The sequence below is a fragment of the Onychostoma macrolepis genome, chromosome 22, assembly GCF_012432095.1.
Source record: "Onychostoma macrolepis isolate SWU-2019 chromosome 22, ASM1243209v1, whole genome shotgun sequence".
NCBI classification, from domain to species: Eukaryota; Metazoa; Chordata; class Actinopteri; order Cypriniformes; family Cyprinidae; genus Onychostoma; species Onychostoma macrolepis.
Genome location: NC_081176.1, coordinates 3136573 through 3158987, shown reverse-complemented (window position 1 = coordinate 3158987; position 22415 = coordinate 3136573). Strand labels below are relative to the sequence as shown.

The 22415-nt window shown below is 39.2% G+C and overlaps 2 protein-coding genes across 9 annotated transcripts; both read right to left on the bottom strand.

The window, feature by feature from the left end:
- Nucleotides 1-2816: 2816 nt before the first annotated feature.
- Nucleotides 2817-13272, bottom strand: LOC131531182 (protein NYNRIN-like). 8 transcript variants are annotated; one of them, XM_058761763.1, is made up of 6 exons: nt 7827-13272; nt 6539-6583; nt 4953-5160; nt 4555-4700; nt 4329-4450; nt 2851-3421 (listed from the first exon to the last, which is right to left on the bottom strand). In XM_058761763.1, the coding sequence occupies exon 1, from the start codon at nt 12245-12247 to the stop codon at nt 10004-10006; it is 2244 nt and encodes a 747-aa protein (XP_058617746.1). In that variant the 5' UTR covers nt 12248-13272; the 3' UTR covers nt 2851-3421; nt 4329-4450; nt 4555-4700; nt 4953-5160; nt 6539-6583; nt 7827-10003. The 8 variants fall into 8 exon arrangements, with proteins under 8 accessions (XP_058617752.1, XP_058617746.1, XP_058617751.1 ...); XM_058761769.1 differs by lacking the exons at nt 4329-4450; nt 4555-4700 and having other exon boundaries at nt 2817-3421; nt 7827-8206; nt 8551-9993; XM_058761768.1 differs by lacking the exons at nt 4329-4450; nt 4555-4700 and having other exon boundaries at nt 7827-8206; nt 8551-13272.
- Nucleotides 13273-16165: 2893 nt separating this feature from the next.
- LOC131530498 (uncharacterized) lies at nt 16166-22227 on the bottom strand. The gene is made up of 6 exons (XM_058760808.1): nt 22000-22227; nt 20454-20768; nt 19411-19740; nt 18613-18720; nt 18459-18484; nt 16166-18093 (listed from the first exon to the last, which is right to left on the bottom strand). Exons 1-6 carry the CDS (start codon nt 22055-22057, stop codon nt 17983-17985), a joined length of 948 nt encoding a protein of 315 aa, XP_058616791.1. The 5' UTR covers nt 22058-22227; the 3' UTR covers nt 16166-17982.
- Between the last annotated feature and the right edge of the window lie 188 nt (nt 22228-22415).

Here is a 22415-nt window from a genome sequence, read left to right as displayed (position 1 = left end):
TAGTTTGTTGGCGTTTGTCTGTGCAGTGTGAATTGGCCTTAAGAGCCTCACACTACATTGTTTGAATTGTATTTCAGGGCAGTTCGTGAAGACAGATAACCTGGACAGAAGTCAGTTCCAGATCCAGCCTCCACACCAGACTTCTCACAAGGATTGCTGTCTACTAGATATTATGTGTACTCTTCAGACTTAGGTTCATGCAGATATTATTCAGGGACATGAACACTTGAATATTGCAAAAATAGAGAAACTACCTTATTTAAGAATTGTGTGTTAATTGCGTGAACATTAAACAAATATATATTTATTTTACTGTTTTTTGTTTTGTTTTCCAAAGCACCTAAAAGCAAATTCACACTGCTATACTCCAACAGGGTGAACACACTGACCAAGCAAAACAAATAAGCATGTTTTTTTTAATAGGTTTTTATAGCTTTTGTGAAAGTGTGAACTGACCATAATGCTGTATGTTAGGTGTGAGATTCATTCAACTTGGTTTGCTGATTAAATATTTGTTCAGAATATTGTCGTTGTTGTGACTATTCATCTGGGAGGGGTGTGTATCAAGTGGCTTGGTTATGGTTTTGTTGAGGCTGACATGTGGAACTAGGGGTATAATATCACAATATTTTTAAGAAAAATCACGATTCACGATTTTATCACGATTCTTTGTCATGTTGGTTTTACTATTTTGCAAGTTGTCTGAGCATTACAGCCAAATTAATTTCCCTATTATAAAGACAAAACCTTTCAAGGTAACAAAAATATTAAAAAAGAATGGTGGATATTTAGGCCAAAGTGGGCGAAGATAAAAATCTTTGTCATTATTTTATCTTTGTTATTAAAAAATGAGAACAAAAGATACACATTACAAATACACATACTATACAAATAAAACAGTGTTTTATTTTCAGGTACAATAGGTGTATTTAGCAGGAGCATTCAATAAATTGAATCAACAAATATAAAAATAAAACACTATATAGATTGATTCAACTGATTGGTTGTTCATCTGGCGAACAAGTGCGTGAGAAAGGCACAGAACGGACGTGCTACTTGGCCGTCGGGTGTCGAGCATCGGCTTGGTGTGTCAGGGCAACTTTAACTAGTAACTAGTTACTAGTAATTAGTTACTGTAATAATATTACTTTTTGCAGTAACTAGTAGTGTAACTAATTACTAATAATATTTCAGTAATAATATTACAGTTACTTTCCATAAAACAGCTTAGTTACTTTTGATGCCTCAACCCCGCTGATTTCAAATAATTCCTGGATTTATTTTCATAATTTTCACGACTCGAACATGCATGTGATGTCCCCAGTGCAGCAGGCAAGCTTGGAATATGGAAAAGCAGATAGAAATATTGCATTATCGGCATGTGGTACATTATATTAATATAATATAATTTAAAATATTTTTTGAAAATTAAACAGTTTCTTACAAACTCATGTGATTTGATAAAATACATAACGAAATTTAATCGCATATGGGTAACAGAAAAATTACTTCAAGCTACACATGACAATTAATGAGATTAATACAACACTTGTACTTGAATGCCAGTATCAATCACTATTGAGTGTTTGTAATAACTTCTGACTGCGATCCAATGTAGATTTTGGTCAAATGATGAGGCACAAATATGTTGTTAGTAATATAGGGCTTATTCGCAAACACCGGAAGTAGCTAACCGCGGCCATTTTGTTGACATGACATTTGCCCGCCCCTAGCCGCCCGCGCGTAGATTTGAGTTGAGGGGAGAAGTAAGTTAGCCGGTAACACTTTAGAATAATGGTCCGTTGTTGACAAGTAACTATGCAGGAAGTAATAAGTAGTTCTACATTAACACTTAACTTAATACACTTAACTAATATAGAAGCAAGATTAACTAAGCAATAAGTAATAGGTAATTTAGGACAGAGGTAGTTCCTTATTAGTTATTTGATAATTACTAAAGAAAAATATCGTCATTGAGAACTACTTACGAACTATGACCAATTAATAAAGAATAACCAATGAATTACTAATCACAACAGTAAAGTCTATAAAGTGAACAATTAGGTTCTTTGTGGAAACTAATTTATGAATATTTAATTATTATTATTATTATTACATTTACAAATGTAAATAATAAGGAAATGATGCTCACGATTGGATTAGTTCACTATTATGAGCTCCATTCAGTTCAATTAATTATTGATCAAACACAAATTAACATCAAATAACGATGTTCTCTTGTCAAAAGCAATTTGTATCCTTAATGAAGACATTGACTGCATTTATATTGTTAAGCACAAAATCACATCTTCCAGATTACAATGTCTGGTAGAATATCACTAGTGCTTCACAGAAATGTACGGCTGTGCAGTAGGCTATGTGTCAGATATGAAATATGTTAAATAAGTTTATTGTAAATTACTTGTGAACAACATGTTAACCCCTCACTAATGACTCGAGCGTTACCTTGTCAGTCCGCAGGAACTACTAGTGATCTGGACCATTATTTTAAAGTGAAAAACATGTTAACCCCTCACTAATGACTCAAGCGTTACCTTGTCAGTCCGCAGGAACTACTAGTGATCTGGACAATTATTTTAAAGTGAAAAACATGTTAACCCCTCACTAATGACTCGAGCGTTACCTTGTCAGTCCGCAGGAACTACTAGTGATCTGGACCATTATTTTAAAGTGAAAACATGTTGACCCTCACTAATATGCCACACTGCAAGAACTATATACAACATAAAAGAACTACAGTGATTGGGTCTAACATTTTTTATTATAAGCACTGAAACATTTAAATAGAAGAAAACACTGTGAAAAATATAACATTCTAAAATTAAATTTCACACAGTGATGAAACAGATAAGAAACTGAGCCACAGTAATATCTAGCACACAAATGCTCACTCACACAGGTACTAGCAATTTATTCATGAGCATACTCCAAAATATTAAACTCTGTATTGTCTTTTAATATCTTTTAACAAACGTCCTAGAGGACCTTCACGGTGGTTGTGTCCAAGCCAGTATGTCCACTCAATGCATTCCAAGTGTTCCTTCAACAGCTTTTCTGTCCTATTGCCTCTCAACCTCCAGACCTGGTTTTTATATGTTGACCATGCTCGTTCTATATTCTGGGTGTGGCCTCCATGAACTGGGTCAACAAACCACCTGCTATGATTCACAGTGTAGTGAGTGTAGCCAAGTGTGGTTAGAGCTCTCTTGTAGGGTCTCCATTCGTCACTCAAAATGGTTGATCCCTGGCGAACATGTCTTGAGATTACTGGAATCAGGTGATTTCTTGAGCACTGTTCAACAAGCCGCAAAATTGGTCGTCTTCGATCACCCTTAATGGCCAAGATACCAAAGACCCACTTTTTTCTTCTCCATGTTTCGCCAACTCTTCCTCGTCCATACTAAAAAATAAATAAAATAACATTCAATAAGTGTCTTGCTTTTTCTTTCCCTGTGAGAAGTGTTGTATTAACACCATTACACTTTTGTCTCTGATGACAAACTAAATATTCAAGATAACATTACAGTGTCCATACTTTTTAGCTCTTCTTATTGTCTTTTAATCATTCAATTAAATAACTGTCAAGAATAGCCAGTATAACTTTTACTCAAGCAAAACTTTCTGATGAACGCCTTAAAGGGGACATTGTGTGCACATTTTCCACAAGTTTCAATTTTCAATGATTCTTTAGAGTCTTCATGAAATGTCTGTATTATACTTTAGTTAAAATTCCTCAATGATTGTGTAAAACAACTCCCTTTTTCCCTCTGTTCACAGTGACCCGTTTCAGTGCATTTATCTTTTAATGATAATGAGGTACTGCTCACCCCACCCCTCTCTTCCGTGGGGCGTGCCAACACAAGACATGTGAAATGAATTGCTGCCTTGGACTCTGTATATGGCTTCAAATAGCTAGCTATCTATGACTATGTTTACATGGACATCAATACTCCAATTTTAATACGATTAAGACAATACTCTGATTAAGAGTCTACCATGTAAACAGAGATTTTTGATGACCTTAATCCGGCTAAAGTCATAATCGAAGTAAACACAAATCAAATTAAGACATGTGGAGTATTCCTATTTCAGTCGCATTATTGAAGTGCAGTACAGACATGTAAACACCTTAATCACATTATTACCGTCGTGCAGAACTTTTCGCCGCATTTTGCGACAGGATACGCACACGGCAGCGGTCAACCGTTTGACGGCAAATAAAAGAGCTTCAACACCGCCGTCGTCTGTATGCACTTACAAATAATTAACTGCACTTGAAGCTTTCATAAAATTAAAATATGACTCACCCAAAACTGTATATGGCATCATCAAGAAGACAAACTATATGTTTATATGTGAAATTCTGGGGGAGACGTCGGATGGCGTCACGTGGTGACGTAATGACGTGTGCCATTATTCGATCTATGTACTATAACATGTAAAGAACATGAAAGGATTATTCTAAAAGCAACTCATGTAAACACCTCAATCATAATATTGTCTTATTCAGAATAAGGTAAATAATTGGATTACTGATGTCCATGTAAACGTAGTCACTGTAGAAACTGGCTGCAGATTGAAACAGCTCACAGGTTTCAGTTTCATTCTCAGAAAGCCCAAAACGAACCGGCTGCATGTTTTCTTTTCGGCTTTTCTGAGCTGGTAGATATGCCAGAAACCTAAATAGGTGCAAAAAAAAAAAAAAAAAATAAAATAATAATTTAATCTGATGTCCTCTTTAAGAGTTTCTGTATAAAAGGGAGCAAGCCGAAGGAAGAGAGAGAGAGACAGAGAGTTTATGCCAAAACATGTTGCTCCAATCATGCTGCTCCTTGCTTTGTTTTACTCTTTCAACAGACAGTTTATTTTAGTACATTTGATTTGAAAGTTGCACTACAGCCATTATATATTATAGCCTTAAAAATAAATACCTTTCTTTTGTGACGGAAGTTGCTTTCATCAATAATGACAAACTCTGTCCTGCCCCCCACAAACTGTCCTGTCTTTCTCTTGTACTTTCTCAAAGCTTTTTTACAGACCATTCTTAGCTTCTTTGTCATTTTGCTCAGTGTTGCTGAGCTTCCGGCTATGCCGTCCTGGATCATATCCACCTGACGTAATCTCAGTCCTTGACAATATCTGTTAACAAGAGTGAAAATAGATTGTGTGTAAAAAGATTCACATTGGTCACTGCATTATCACAAAGATGTTTGTTTTAACATATTTGCTCTAAGGCAATGGTTATCAAACTTTTTATGCCAAGTACCACCTCAGAAAACATTTGGCTTTGTACCACCATAATGACCAACATTAAAATACAGTAGTGTAACGACATTAACAGTGAAGCCAAGAGCAAGATATGCTTTGTCATATTTTCTGCATTTAGATTTGAAAGACCTGCCTGGGTCTGTGCAACTTCTATGGCCTTTCTCTTCCCTTTTGCAAACCAATCCATATCCTACTCTACATCCGTTGGCTGTTTTATTTTTTTTTCCTTCTCTTTTCTTTTTCTGCTGATGGCCCATTACAACAATACACCCAGATAGCATCATATTTTCGGCCCAGATACGGCCCACATCTGGCACATGTGGAATGATGATCTGGCCCACATGTAGCGTGGAATGATGGCACTTAGGTGGACCGCTCCTGTTTGCCAGATCTGGGCCACAAGCAGGCCATAGCAATGCCACATGTCAGCCAAGAGCAAAGAAATAAACCTGAGCCACAAAATCTTCATATATTATTTATAGAGTCCTCTCAGCTTGTCTAAGATTGTTAACAAGCAAAATCACTGAAGGAAAGAAGAGAACAGAAAAAAGAGACAAACAGAAACTCAAGAACTACAACTGACTTCAGCCACAGCCTTACATGAAATCTCTGAAGATCTCTACAGACAACTACACAAACAGCATCACCAGCTTCACTTATTACTAACCAGACTGACTTTATTTCTGTTAAAGGTCTACAGAAGTTCTTATTGAGAATTAACAGAGGTTTAAATCTAACGTCTATTAAGAGTCGTTAGAATCTAACAAAAATACAATATGTTAATGTAAAAGAAAAAACTCTGTATAAACTCTAATTCTCTTATCATTTCACCTTATTGCCATTTTGTTCCAAACTTTTTTGATTTCCATCTGTGGAAAGCTCGTTTGAAATAATGCCTATTGTAAAAAGCACTGCACCATGGGTTTTCAGACTGTTCACTTAAGCCTCCCCAGCAATGCACATTTTAGATGTCTCCCTTATTTAACATAGCTAAAGGAACTCATCTGCTGGCTGTGTCCAATAAGGGTGACATTCAAAATTTTGAGGAGACTTCAGGAATAGTTTGACTGGACAACACTAATAAAAATGACTACAAATGAATCTTAATTTTTTACAGCCCTGTCAACTAAAGAAGCAAAAGAGTCAAAGAGGTCTATTGTCATCACAGATTCTTCTGATGAGGACCATGTGCGAGCAGAAAAGAAAAAATACAGAAAGGGAAGGAAGAAGACCAAGAGAGACAACTCACCTTCTAGTTCCTCCCAGTCCTCATCTTCCTCCGAGGCTTACTCCTCTTCATCACCCCACAAGACCAAAAAGAACAAGGGAAAAAAAACACAGAAAAGTTCAAAAAGCAAAAGAGGTATGTTCGGTGGCCTTTCAGCATTATTTATATTAGTTTTTTTGTGCTTAATTCTCTTCCGTTCCAAAAATGTAAGTTTGGTAAACTCTTGTCCTGCAAATGTGGATAACATGTTGATAAAATGTTGATATGTGACCAATAGGTCATTGGCTCTGTCGGGGCAATTTTAACTGACTCTCATCAGCATAAGAGACAAACTCAGTCTTAGTTAATAAAAGGTTTTATTCTTTGCAAAGAAGGTCAACAGTCATACAGACACACCGGTTTCTGCAGAGTGCGACAAAAGGGGAGGGCAGTCCTCCACCTTTATACCCTCTTCAATGCACTCAAGGTCAAAAGATCACATGTTATAACAGCTGTACTTTTCCACCAAAATGGGACAGGAAAGCAACACTCTGGTTTATTATACCCTCAGCCCCTGTTTCTCATGGTTTTAGGCCCTAAATGACCCTTCAGGTCATAAACAGCAAAAGGCCCCAAACCCCTTCCTTTCTCGCACAGCCAGACCTAAAAAAGGTTTACATGTTCTCATAAACATAAAAAATAAGCATAAAAATGAATTTTCCTCAACAATTCCCCCTTTTTATCATTCATTGATAACTGATTATAATAACAATTCATTTCTACATCTATCATTCTCACTATGCTACCTTAGTTTTCGCCAGTCTCTGTACTGAGCTGGATATGAACTGGAGAATGCATGGTAAACACAACAGTAGCTACACTCCTGCTGCCACAAATGGTAATACAGTGTTAAACAACCAGTATCCCCATCCTCCCCACAGATTCGTCAACCATTCAAGCCATACATCATTTGCTCGCTCAGGCTCTTTTACGGCCATTCTCATGTGAGTGATGATATTAGTGATGTTATCACTGTAGTCTGGAATATGGAAACAACATGATGTACCCAACATTTTACAAAGTCCTGGTTAATTTTGTTTGCGAAAGCAAATTAACTGGTTGCAAAACAAGTACATATTCACTATCTGGAAGCCGGGCTAAATGAGTAAACACTGCTACTGCACTTCTGACATGGGTCAGACCCTCAGTCACTCCTCACATACCAAATACGAACCTTGCATGCACACCTGTTTTGTAAAAATATTATTTCCAATATAATACAATAAGACCTTTTCGAGTTCTTCTATCAGCACCTCCTTTCGTCCCGCACCTTAAATGTCTGTTTGTAATGGGTGAGAGGCCGCAGTTTGTGCGCGGGCTGTCTCCCCACAACTTTTCAGTCCTGGCCTTGCTCACACGCTTGATGTTTGTACAGGGTTTTGGCACCTGTCAACACACCCCTTGGATCTCCTACTCCCTCCGTTCCTCCTCCTCAGATGCAGGTGGAACTTTTCTGCAGTGGCTGGCGTGAATCCACGTTGCCCTCTCAGCTACCTTCACGGCCGTGTGAGTAGTCAGAAGCACTTGGAACGGTCCCAGCCACCGTTTCGCCTTCTAACTTTTCCTCCTCAGATCTCGTACCACCACGAAATCTCCTGGTTTGATGTCGTGCAAGGGAGTTTCTGCAACTTTCCCCTGGGCGGCTTTTACCTGCGCACAGACATTAGACAACAGAGAAGACATTTCTTTGCAGTAACTCAACATGTCATGCTCACACAATTCTGTTGATGGCAGCTGTTGTTTTCCCCCTTCTATTCCCATAAATGGTGGTCTACCAAAGAGAATTTCGAATGGGCTCAGATTCACCCTGGATCGTTTTCTCATTCTCATGTACATGAGGATGATCGGGAGCGCTTTAACCCATGTGAGTCCAGTTTCCTCACAACACTTAGCCAATTTGTTTTTATTATCCCGTTCTGCCGTTCTACAGCGCCCCCTGAGGCTGCTCTGTAACTGCAGTGTGTTCTCAAATTGATGCCTAAAAATTCACCCACTTGTTTTATTGCCTCATTGACAAAATGTGTTCCATTGTCAGAACTGATTTTTTGTGGAACTCCCCATCTCGGGACTATCTCAGTCAGCAGGGCCTTTGCCACCGCCGCTGCGTCTTGTTTTGATGTTGGGAAAGCCTCGACCCATTTGGACCACATATCTACCATCAGTTCGATGAAGTCCATTTGTAGATATTCAAAAGGACCTGTCGCAGGCGGTTGGGATACTTGAGACATTTTTATCCCTTTCGCCACATTGTGGGTGTTACAAATCACACATCTTTTACAAAAATGTTCTGCAAATGTTGTAAACCCCTTTGTAGACCACAGTTCTTTCATTTGTGCCACCATTCCCCCTTTCGATACATGGTCTTTCCCATGTGTCGACTTAGCATAATGTGGAAAGAAGTGTCTAGGTAAACAAGGCTTGCCATCACAGCTCATCCAAACACCCTCATTCAGTTTACAGCCACACTGCCTCTCTGCCCCTGAGGCAAAGGCCTGCATGCTCTGTAAAGAGGAAGAAATGTTTGGGTTAGTCTCTGATAACATAGTACACTCTGTTTCTTTTGTCTGCTTCGCCGCCGCGGCCTTCGCTGCCGCATCTGCTCTGGCGTTTCCTGTTGATATGAAATTTTTGTTATTGGTGTGTGCGGCACATTTGCAAATGGCTATTTTGTCTGGTAGTGGAATGGCCTCCAGTAAGGCCGCCACTAGAGGAGCATTTAATATTGGGCGCCCATCTGACTTAAAAAATTTTCTGTGTTTCCACAGTGCTCCAAAGTCATGCGTGACGCCAAATGCATACCGCGAATCGGTATAGATTGTGACGCATTTGCCTGCCATCAGTTTGCACGCTTCTGTTAACGCCACAAGCTCCGCTGCCTGTGCTGAAAAGTGTGGTGGCAATGAGCCAGAAACCACGACTTCGAATTCGGTTGTTACCGCGTAGCCAACTCTATTCTGCCCTGTTTGTGGATCTTTGTAGGCCGAGCCATCCACAAAGAGGACATTTTCGCAGTTTTCAAGTGGTACATCAGAAAGATCTGGACGCGGTGTACACACTTGTTCTAGCGCAGTTAGACAACAATGGTGCTCCTCCCCATCCTCCGCCGTCGGAAGGAGAGTAACAGCATTCAAAGTTGTGCATCGTTTGACAGTGATATTCGGCATATCAAGCAAGATAGTGTGGTATCGCAACCACCGCGCCGTCGACAAATGCGATGTTTTCTGTTCTTGCAGGATCATGGACACAGCGTGTGGCACCTTTAATATCAGGTCAGAGTACCCTACAAATTCTCCAGACGCCATTACGGCCTGTTCTGCAGCAGCCACCGCCCTCAGACAGTGTGGCAGGCCTGCTGCAACCGGATCTAGTTTGCTGGAAAAATAAGCCACAGGTCGCAATTTATCTCCATGATGCTGCAACAACACAGAAGTCATAAACCCATTTTTTTCATCCACCATCTGAACAAAACTTGGTTGGTACCGGTAGGCCCAAAGTCGGCGCCAGAGACAGCTGAACTTTCATGTTCACAAATGCCTCCTCTGCCTCCCCTGTCCACTCAATTTTGTCACATGACTTCAACCCCTTCCCTGTTGTTAGGGCTCTCAGAGGCTGCTCAAGAATTGCATCATTTGGAATAAACGTTCTGCAGTATGAACACATTCCCAAAAATGATAGCATTTGTTTCTTTGTGATTGGTTTTGGTACATTCTTAATGCCTTCAATTCTTTTGTCAGACAGGGATTTGCTGTTTGGTGTTATGACATGGCCCAAAAATGTAACCTGTTGTTTTACAAACTGCAATTTAGACAAGCTGACCTTGTGGCCCTCCCGAGCCAGATGCTGCAGGAGGGTCACAGTGTCAGCCACACATGTGGGCTCATCCTTAGCAGCCAGAAATAAATCATCCACATATTGAAGCAAAGCAGTTCCAGCTGTCAGGGTCAATGGCTCCAGACTTCGCCTAAGCGCTTCGTTATAAAGAGTGGGGCTGTCACAATACCCCTGGCCCATTCTCGTGAATGTATAGCCTTTGCCATCAAATTCAAATGCAAACCAAAATTGACTGTCTTTATCCACTGGCACGCTAAAGAATGCATTGGACAAATCTACCACCGAGAAAAATGTTGCATCTTGTGGTATTTGTGACAAAATCGTATATGGATTTGGAACTGATGGAGCCCTTTGCCTGACAGCTGCATTCACTGCCTGCAAATCTTGCACAAACCGCCACTCTGTGGGTTGACCTTTGTCCCTTATCTTTTTTACAGGGAAAATTGGTGATCTTACTGGGGAATCACTGCATTCAACGATTATGCCTTCTTTCAAAAGTGAGTCAAATACTGGTTTGATTCCCAGTATTGCCTCCTTTTTCAAGGGGTACTGACGTTGACACGGCCTGTAATCAGATTTTGGGGTGATTACAACCGGTTCACATCCTTTGATCAGTCCCACATCGTATTTATGCTTTGCCCACAGCTCGGATGGCACATCCGCTAAAGCCGGGTGAATTTCTGAGGCACAAATGTTTGTCATGCAGTGATTTCCCTTCATGCTTTCGTCAATAGGTGTCACATTTCTCGCTACTTCAATTTCATGCTTGCACTCTGACATAAATGCTTCCAAACTTTTGCTGTGTTTCACCCCAACGCTTATCTCACACCAGTCTGTAGCATCAACACAGTTTTTCACAAACCCCCCCAGCTCAGCCCAAGCCTGCTCTTTGGCCTTGGAGAGCGATAAGTGAGGCACAGACTCTGACATTAGGAAAAAAGAAAGCTGTTTTTCTGTCAGGCCCACTGAAACAGCACACATATTTTCTTTCCAAAAGATTTTCTTAAAACTCAAAGTTTCTCCTTTTTCCCCCTCAAACCAGTCTTTTTCATACTGGTTTTCTCTTTCCACTACGACATGTGACGTGCAATGCAAATTGTCAGGCACCATTATTTCTGTGTTAAATGGCTTGGTCTTATTTTTGGCCAGTTCGCACATCATTTCAGCCCAATCATGATTTATGATGTGCCATTCGTATGCCCACTGAGGCTCTGTTCGCAAACAACACCATTGCTCCCCCTCTTCTGCCACTCTGACACCCGAGGAGTCCGCAACTAGCATCAAATTTAGTTTGCACAACAGATCTCGCCCCAAAATGGGCACAGGGCAATTTGGTGAATAAATGAATGCATGTTTCAGCACTCTTCCCCCCTCTGTTTCACAATTTAGAGGCACCGTGAATCTTTCAAAAATGGTATGCCCTGATGCAGAGACAGACTCATTCGTTTTGTCTGTTACAATCGGTTGACATGGCAAGTCACATGGTCGTATGGATGACCTCGAAGCCCCAGAATCGGCTAAAAACTCAATCAGTACCCCCTCAATCAGCATGGGGTAGTTTGGCATTTTCTTAAATGCTCCACTTTTGTACATCATTAAACATTTATCAGAATCTTCATTATTCAAATCGGAATCACACAAATAAATGCAAGCTTTTTTTTCTTCATTGCAGAGAGCAGTGTATACATCAGTGTATGTGTGTGTGTGGGTGTGTGTGGTTAAAAAAAATTTCACTTCCCTTTTCGGTGGCTCTCGGAGACTGCTCCCCCTTCTCCCGTCCCCGCTGCTCTCCACCATCCTCGTTTCAATCTGCCTCTTGAGTTTGCTGATTTCCCGGGCAGTCCTTGGCCCAGTGTCCATCTTTTTTGCACAGTCTGCATTTGGTACACTTGTACGTCATATGATCGTCAGTCTCGCAAATCCAGCAGGCCCATTTCTCAGAATTTCTTCCAGCCCCATTTGGATTCCTCTCACTCCACTTTTTACCTTTCCCCCACCTCGTCTGCTGGCGGCGCTGGCCAGAGGGTTACCCCGTTCTCGCGACAGCCTGCATCACAGCCAGCTGTAGGTCTCTGTCAGTCTTTGTTTTCACTCTCTCTCTCTTTGCTATCTGCAGTTCTTCTGCATGCAAAGCGTGTGCTAAAATAGCAGACAAACGTCCATGTTTCCATTCAATGTAGCTGGTTCTTACTGCCAACGCAATCTCAGGTCTCAGTCCATTCAAAAACCAGCTCCGCAGATGACATTCCCACGTGTCAGGCTGATTTCCGCAGTCACCAGGCTCCTCCAAGCCGCTGTGTTTGTTGAATATCTCATAAAGGCAATGATAAAAGTCTTGAACCGACTCTTCTCTGTTCTGGCAGCAGTTGCCAATCTTTGCTGTGTCCACCCGCGCCGGAAATGCTGTTCTTATGCTTTCAGCCAGCTCCTCAACAGCAGCGCGGTATTCCAGATTGTCTCTGTGGCCCCATTCGGTGTGCCCTCTTCGGTAGTCTTCCCTTGGCAGCCTTCCACTCACTTTGTGCCAGCTCGAGGCCCCCAGTTTCACTGCCAGCAGCCTCTTCAGCTCGTACACCGTGGGGCTGAATTCTTTGCAGAACGTGACCAGTTCTAAGGAAAGTCTGTCACCAGCTTCATCAGGGCTCGGCAAGTGAGCCATGGCTTCTTTCATATCTGCCACTGTCCATGGTCTAAAGACCATCATTGGTCCGTCAGGTCCTGAAACTTCAATCATCGGTGCCGTTACACTCACGTTTTCTTCTTTTACCGTTTGTCTGGTTTTTCTCTTCTTCGCCCGGGGTGCTCTGTACGCCACCTCTTCTTCTTGGGGGGTTTCAGGAATCATGTCGGGGTCTTCCTCCATTTGGTGCTGTTGGTCTTTTTGGTGGAGAGCAGTCGAGGTCAGGATCCATTTTCAGGGCTCGCAGCTCCGCCACGGGATAGTGATGATAGGGTGGTGGAGCATGTTTAAACACAGAAACATCAGAGCGGTTAGTAAGGCTACGTGATGTAGTTACTTTTTCTTCACATTTTTCATTTTCTTTTTTTGTTATCAACTCTATACGCTAATTCTTTTTGCATCGCTCTTCTTTCCCTTTTATCTGCCTCCCCCATCCAGCAATTCACCGTTTCCCCACATTTATCACACTTGTGCTTCACACAACACCTTTTCTGTTTTTCACTCCCTTCCTCAACTGATTCTTTCACAATATTCAGCCTTGTGACACTCAGTGTTCCCTCTTCTGGAAAATCATGATACTTAATTAATTTCCCCATATCTTGCATGCTTTTCTGGCCATATAATTTTTTCATTTGCCAAAATACCGGTGTATCATATTTAATGAGCTTGCTCTGGGACTTCCCCATATTGGCTTTTCTCCCTTCTCTGTGGATTTTCTCTTAAGCGCTTAACTATTAATCTGTCGGACGTCTCCAACAGATCCGATCTTTATCCCAAGACCGGACAGGCGGAGCGCACCAGCAGCTCCGATTAATACCCGCACAGTTTCAGTTCCCCTTTTAGAAATGTGTTAACTGCTTGCGCGTGATCTCAATTTCTTGCTTCGAAATCTCCGGATCGTACTTGATCTCAATTTCTTGCTCAATTTCCAATCACGCCAGTTGCAGCAGTTTCAATTTCCCCCTAGAAATTTATTAACTGTGCTGTATCTACTCAGGTAATCTCAATTTCTCCCAGAAATCTTCTGATCACACTACCACAGAGTCAGACCCACCAATATGGTTTTTTCCCTTTTCTCAATTCCAATTCTAATTTTCAAAAACCCAAAATCTTTTTAGAAAATTTTGATTTGTCTCTTACCAGAGAGTTTTGTTGCCTCCTCGGTTCGTTTTCTGATTCCAGTGGTGTCCCCTCCGGGCCTTGGCGGTCGGTCCCTTTCGTCCCTTGAATTCTATTCGGGGTTAGGGCTGGACCCTAAGTCCAGGATGTACGGTCACCGTCCGCTCTCAGGTCCAGAAGGCACATCCAAGGAATCCCACTTCTGACACCAAATTGTCGGGGCAATTTTAACTGACTCTCATCAGCATAAGAGACAAACTCAGTCTTAGTTAATAAAAGGTTTTATTCTTTGCAAAGAAGGTCAACAGTCATACAGACACACAGGTTTCTGCAGAGTGCGACAAAAGGGGAGGGCAGTCCTCCACCTTTATACCCTCTTCAATGCACTCAAGGTCAAAAGATCACATGTTATAACAGCTGTACTTTTCCACCAAAATGGGACAGGAAAGAAACACTCTGGTTTATTATACCCTCAGCCCCTGTTTCTCATGGTTTTAGGCCCTAAATGACCCTTCAGGTCATAAACAGCAAAAGGCCCCAAACCCCTTCCTTTCTCGCACAGCCAGACCTAAAAAAGGTTTACATGTTCTCATAAACATAAAAAATAAGCATAAAAATGAATTTTCCTCAACAGCTCAATACAAAATCTTTTATGGTGTAACGCAAGTAAATTAACAGTATATTTTAATAATTTGTATGGTACTATATTGTACTTTTACATATTATTTATTATACACAGAAGCCCTAAAATATGCATGGGTGGCTATGGCTTTACACTCAGTCACTTCTGAATTCAGGAAGTCTGCCTTTACTGAAAAAAGAAATTCCTATATTTATAAGTGTATTCATTGATATATTATCTTCTGTACTGTATGATATGCCACTCTCATGTAGAGTCTGCCTATATGCTTTCAGAATAACTACAAAATAATGATATTTGGAGAAACTTGTTAAGATTAATGGATTTTAGTGTTATAAGTAGACATTGTTTTTATTAATAATGTACTATAATCTAGCAAAATGTTGTTCTGTGTCAGTATTTTTACCAGAGCAAGTAATAGGAAGATACAAAAAGGTCCTGAGGTACCTGTCAAAAGGAGCAACCAAAACAGAGGCTTACCTCAAGTGTGGCGTGGACAGGAAAACGATTGTGGACTCATGTGCCATTGCTGAATTGGAGGCCTGTGACATCACAGCTTACAACAAATTGCGTGCTACATTTCAAAAAGGGCAGAAGCTGTCCGACTTTGCAGAACGTTGCCGACAGTTGTGCACACTGCAACCAGTGTGCACTGCCATAGAGGAAAAAAAGAGAAATGGAGAGCTAATAGACATTACACAAAAAAGTAAATAACATGTTTACCAGTGGCTGTATGTTCTTACCTGTCTAGGATATGTTCTTAGTTTATCCTATATATATATATATATATATATATATATAGCCATCATGTTTAGCTTAGTTTTTCATCACAGTTTCTTGAATCTATTGAATGTTGTTTCATTCTGAAATGCAGAATGTGGCTGAAATGCAGAATGTTTAATCACTGTGCCAAATTTATTTTAAGAATTTAATTTTAGTTCAATTTAAAAATTTAGTTTAATTCAGAAATATTTTTCACAGTGCTTTATTCTTGCACACCCAGTTGTGCATTTTTGCATTGTGCAGTTATTTATTCTATTTAAATGTTTCAGTGCTTATAATAAAAAATGTTAGACCCAATCACTGTAGTTCTTTTATGTTGTATATAGTTCTTGCAGTGTGGCATATTAGTGAGGGTCAACATGTTTTTCACTTTAAAATAATGGTCCAGATCACTAGTAGTTCCTGCGGACTGACAAGGTAACGCTCGAGTCATTAGTGAGGGGTAGGCTTGGGCGGTTTCCAAATGTTGATACCGTCAAACCTCCTCCCTATTTTACCTCGGTATACGGTATTACCGTGAATAATAAAAAAATTATGACATAAGGCTCAGACAGTGTCACCAAACGGTTGGCTTGTGCCTAAACCGTTCAGAAACTGAATACCAAACACTAATACTGAAACAATAACATGCACAACAATATTAACAACTTTTATTAGCAACAAATAGCAGTTTAGAAAAAAGTGCAAATACAACAGTCAAACAGAATTAAATTAAATTAACATAAACATCCATTTTATAAAAAGTACTGCAAAGCAGCTGTCGTTGGACCTAGATGTTGTTGGTCCTGCATCGGGAGGCGTTGAAACTGTTGCACCAACCTGATCTCACAGAATTCCGTGTAATGTTCACGGACTTAATTAACCTCCGAATCTGTGGTGGAATCTGTCACGGAATCGCCGAAAATTCCGTGATGGGCTCACAGAAGGCAGCAGCCGTGGTCCATGCACGGATTCACTGGTTCAACACCAGCGCTGCACCGGACCACGTAAAAAGAGTGACTCAGATGCAGTTATACTTTCACCGGAGTACCTGACCTCACCCCTACCCTAAACCTACCCAGTTCTGAACAATAATGATGACGATAAATTTCCCAGTATCACGTCGGCATATTGATGCTAAGGGTTTCCGTGCGTGGAGCACGGCTGATGCCTGTCACATAATTATTATTATTATTACTACATTTACAAATAATAATAATAATAATAATAATAATTAAATATTCATAAATTAGTTTCCACAAAGAACCTAATTGTTCATTTTATAGACTTTACTGTTGTGATTAGTAATTAATTGGTTATTCTTTATTAATTGGTCATAGTTCATAAGTAGTTCTCAATGACGATATTTTTCTTTAGTAATTATCAAATAACTAATAAGGAACTACCTCTGTCCTAAATTACCTATTACTTATTGCTTAGTTAATCTTGCTTCTATATTAGTTAAGTGTATTAAGTTAAGTGTTAATGTAGAACTACTTATTACTTCCTGCATAGTTACTTGTCAACAACGGACCATTATTCTAAAGTGTTACCAGTTAGCCTAATCACCCTCAACCTAATACAAGTCAGGGCTCCAGACTAACTTTTACTAGGAGCGCTGTAACAAAATAACACAGTATCATACAAGCACTAATTCTCTACCTAGTATCAATGCCAGACCTATATGTTCATATAGTTATTGATACTAATTTAATAATTGTCTCAATGTATGGCAGCTTCCTCTATTTGAAAGAGCAGTTTCAGCCACTGCTTACAGCTAACCATACGTGATAAAATTATGGGGACAGACTTTGCTGTGAGGTAACTTTAAATTATCTAAAAACTGTAACGTTAGCCTACATGTGATAAAATGATGGGAACAGACTTTGCTGTGGGGAGTTGGCTGAAAGTTTAGCCTATTTATCCTAGCTAGCCACAAGTCTCTCCTGCGCTGGCTCAACTCCTCTGTCTCCTTCCCTTCGCGTTTTCTGACTAAAGTAACAATATTACCTTTGAAAGGAGTAACTAGTAGTGAGTAATATATTACATTCTTTGAGTAACTAACCACTGACCGCAAGTCATTGCGGTATGTGGGCCAAGCAAAAGCTGATTGTGTGGGCCAGAGAAAAATTGCTATGTGGGTAAATGCGAACTTTTTACACAATATTTCGTCTAAATAAATGAGGAAATTGTAACTTGATGTCTCTCAGGTAACTGGTGATCATGCCCTGAATGTTATGTGGGATGTGGTAGTAGTCCAAAGCAACTTGGATCAAGTTATGAGGAATAGACCCATATGCATTTGACAGTTTCTGTCAGCAATGAGAATTCCTGCTGATGCTCTTCTCTAATTTCCCCATCTTCTCTTGATTTTCCCTTTCAATAAAATAAATGTTACTGTTCTGTCTCATTGGCAGCCTCAGTCTCATTAGGGGATGTCTCAATAGTAGCCATCTGCATTAGAGGATCAATCTGTTCAAGGGGTGGGTCTTCAGCATCATTCATCTGTAAGAAACACAGATTCACAGAAGGTAAAAGAAATGAACAGGATTGATGTTTGAATTACACAAACACACAATACCACAAAGTAGATATAAAGTTGCTATTTTTGTTTTTATGTTGTGTTATTTAGTTCATTGGGGAGTTTTTTTAAGAGACTATTTACTGTGAATTTGAAAGATTTCCGATTCATTAGTTTCTATAAATAACTAAAAGAACAAGTGTGTTTATCATAATGACAGTAAATTAAAATAACAAGTCTGCAATATCAAGCAATATAAAGATCTGTTTTGTCCAACTAATTAACTGAAAGTGAATGAAACCAGAAGCATCAGAACATAATAAATTTACAGTTGCAAACATCATCTTACCTGATCCCTGGGCTGCCTCCTGATGCCTGTTTGAACAATAATAAACTTGGTTAAACACTGCTGACTTTGCTTAATGAGGAAGGGGGGGGGGGGATTTTTCTTACAACAATTCTCATATTTCCATCTTGTTAAATCAGCTGTATATAATACTCACATTTCATTATTGCGTTGCGCTTATAGAAACCAGCAGCAACAAGCAGAAGAAGAACAGCAGCAGCAGTAGCAGCAGCAGCAGCGGCAGCAACTGAAGATGATCCTGAATCTGAAACATGAATGAATGAATGAATGAATGAGGCATTTATATAGCGCTTTATTGTGTACTGCAATACACCCAAAGCGCTTTACAATCATGTGGGGGGTCTCTCCTCAACCACCACCAGTGTGCAGCATCCACTTGGATGATGCGACGGCAGCCACAGGACAACGGCGCCAGTGCGCTCACCACACACCAGCTACAGGTGGAGAGGAGAGAGAGATAGAGCCAATCAAGTGGATGGGGATTATTAGGAGGCCATGATAGACAAGGGCCAGTGGAGGGAATTTACGAGAAGTGCCATGGGATTTTTAATGACCACAGAGAGTCAGGACCTCGGTTTAACATCTCATCCGAAAGACGGTGCTTTTTTACAGTATAGTGTCCCCATCACTACTGGGGCGTTAGGACCCACACAGACTGCAGGGTGAGCACCCCCTGCTGGCCTCACTAACACCTCTTTGACAGACATAAAGACAAACAGATTTGACTGATTGATTTTATCAAAATTGATTACTGATATTTACACCTTTTGTACTTGGATCATTAGTGTTGCGTGATTTTAACTGATAAATGGTGACATCTGTCATTGTTTTTAAAGATCAATCCAGGTTCTCATTTAGTGGACTTGTTTAAAAACATTGAACTGTATTCTAAAATAACATGGAAACATGCACTGAATGACAAAATAATACTCACAAGTGACAATAACAGTGAAGATCCTAATAATGCTGAATCTGCTGCTGTTGATCTGTAATTTATAATCTCCAGAGTCTGTGGTTCTGGTGTCTGTGATGTTCAGAGATCCAGTCTGAAGATCCAGCTTCAGTCTGTCTCTGAATCTCTCTTTACACTGAACATCTGTACAGATTTTACTCTGATCTCCAGTGATTTCAGCGATGAGACTGTCATTAAAATGCCACGTCATCAAATCATTTGGGTTGTTTGTTACACCAGGATCTAAAGTGACAGATTCTCCCTCCTTCACAGACTTTCTCTTCATTTCATCTCGTTCAGCATCAGAAACACCTGAAACAAACCAACAGCTGATCGGAGGATCAAAAACAACAAACAAAAGAACAAAGAATGGAATAAAGGGAAAAAAACTACACAACATTATGATTGCATATTTTTCCATGGTTTTCAGACTGAAAATCCTTATTTTTGCTCATCACAGACTTATTTTACATGAAATCCTCAATCAAACAGATTATACTAGAAGATAAGGGTCTCATGAGAAACTGCCATCTCCACCAGAACACAACTGCAGCTCATGAATTAAAAAGCTCACAAAAAATGGTTATGATGATAGATGCACTTGCATTGCATTAAGATTTCTATTAACAACACTCTTTTAGCAATGCAGATCAGTCTGCATGACTGCTAAGTGCATAAATGCAAGCCAATCAGAGGTATTAAAATGAGCAACTATCACTACTCTAAAGAGTTTTGTTCACAAAACCCTTATTGGAATAAAAGAGAAAAAGTTATGCAGAAAGAGTTCTCAGCTTTGCGTGTGGGGCAGGTTTTTTTTTTTTTTTTTTTCCTTGAGTGTAATAGTCAACCTTACATTGCCTTTAGTAGAAAAAGCATTTAATTTACATCTATTGGATAGCATCTATCAACATTTGCACTAAAAAAATTGTATTACTGCAGTTTAAACTTGATACAAAAACACACCATACTAAATAGATGTGATTTAAACATAGATAACCTGGCTTTAAAATTTTTAAATGACTCACCTTGTACAGTAACACTAAAGATCTTTTCAATGTTGCGGCTGGTGATCTTTAGTTTATAATCTCCAGAGTCTGTGGTTCTGATGTTCATGATGGTCAGAGATCCAGTCTGATTCACATTCAGTCTGTCTCTGAATCTCTCTTTACACTGATCATCTGCACAGATTTTACTCTGATCTCCATTAATAAGAGCTATCCGATTGTCTTCAAAATACCATGTCATTCGGTCTTGTTTCATTTTATCATCAGTGTATAAAGTGACTGCATCTCCCTCCATCACAAACACTGAGACACTGTCTGTCTCAAAAGCAGAAGCACCTGAAGAAGAAACAAACAGTTAATTATAAATAGCTTCTGGAATAGTGGGACAAATATATACAAGATGAAATGTGAATAATGTGAATCTCTGCATTCAAATTGTGATGCATGCATGACATAGGAGCATGACAAAACAATAGGACCATTGCAGTTTGATGTTGTCACAACCTAAATAAGATTATTAATTAATTAATTAATTCATGCATGCATTCAATGATACTTGTTGAACCTAAGCGTAGTGTGGCTAAATAAAATTTTAAAATAGTAGTTTGACCATAGTTTGTTATGCATGTAACTTGATGTTACAGTTTCAAAGTAACTTTGACTGGAGATAAAGGGGGTGCACCCTTTTACACACTTGGGTAAAGTTGGTTTTATATTCGCACATTCGGACTTCTGCATTCAATTACTTTGTTAACCACACTACATTGGACATTCAGCGGCCATTCACAAGTAAGTATGACAGTAAAACAATACTTGCCCTTTTTGATCGATTGTGAAAAAAAAATTTAGTAGGTTGACAATGATGTCGTTGATTAGAATTTGCAAAAAATAACTTTATTGCACATATAATTAGGAAGTTATTGAAGGTGGAAATGTGTTAATGTTGTGAATTTGCAAATATAAAACCAAATTTACCCAAGTCTTTCACACAAGGTGTAACATCAATTTACATATTCATAAATGATCTTCTGCAACTTAATGAATATAGTAAAACTCACATCCCAATTCATGTCACACTGCATATATTTGTGTATGTATTCATTCAAGTGGTGATCAGAGCATATTTCCTTGCACGCCTTCCTCTAATAATAATAATAACAATAATAATAATAATAAAAAATAAAGGGTTTCAAATAACCTACTGGTATTTTCCACCTAATAAAAAATTGCTTTTACTTTAAACTTACAGTATAACTGTCTTTGCATGCCATGCATTTTGGAAACGTTTATGTTAACATAAACTACGGCTAATTTTAGAGCTATTCGAAATAATATTTCTGCTTAGATTCATATTATTAGATTATTTTAATTTTTAGAATTAAGATCGTGAAATACTCTTCAAATCCTTTGGTTCTGACGTCAATAAGGAGATCATACAATGGCATTTCGATTGTTTTCTATAAGTTATGATGCCATGAGTTATGATATAAGAACTACAAAATAAAACTGGGTTTTACCGGCGAATTTAAAAGAGACAAATAAACAAAATAACAAATAAAAGTCTTACCACACACGAAGAATAAGCATATACCTCCTAACGTTACCAAAAAAGTAAATATCTGCATCACATTTCCATTTAAAATTTAAATGAACGCAGATTTCATAATAAAAATGTCGGACGCAAAAGTGAAAGTAACAGCGTAACTGTTAGGCCAGATCTGTTGGGTGAAAAACATCACTTTTCAAATTCAAGCAACGTGTCGAAGTCTTCGTTCGTGTTTTGCCAAAAGTCTTCTTCTTCTTATTCTTATTCTTATTCTTATTCGGATGTTGTTTTATGTCGGATGGCAAACCAACTTTAGGTGCATTTACCGCCACCAACTGGACTGGAGTGTGAAGCACTAATAATTACTAACAATAATAATAATAAAAAAAAAAAAAAAAATATATATATATATATATATATATATATATATATATATA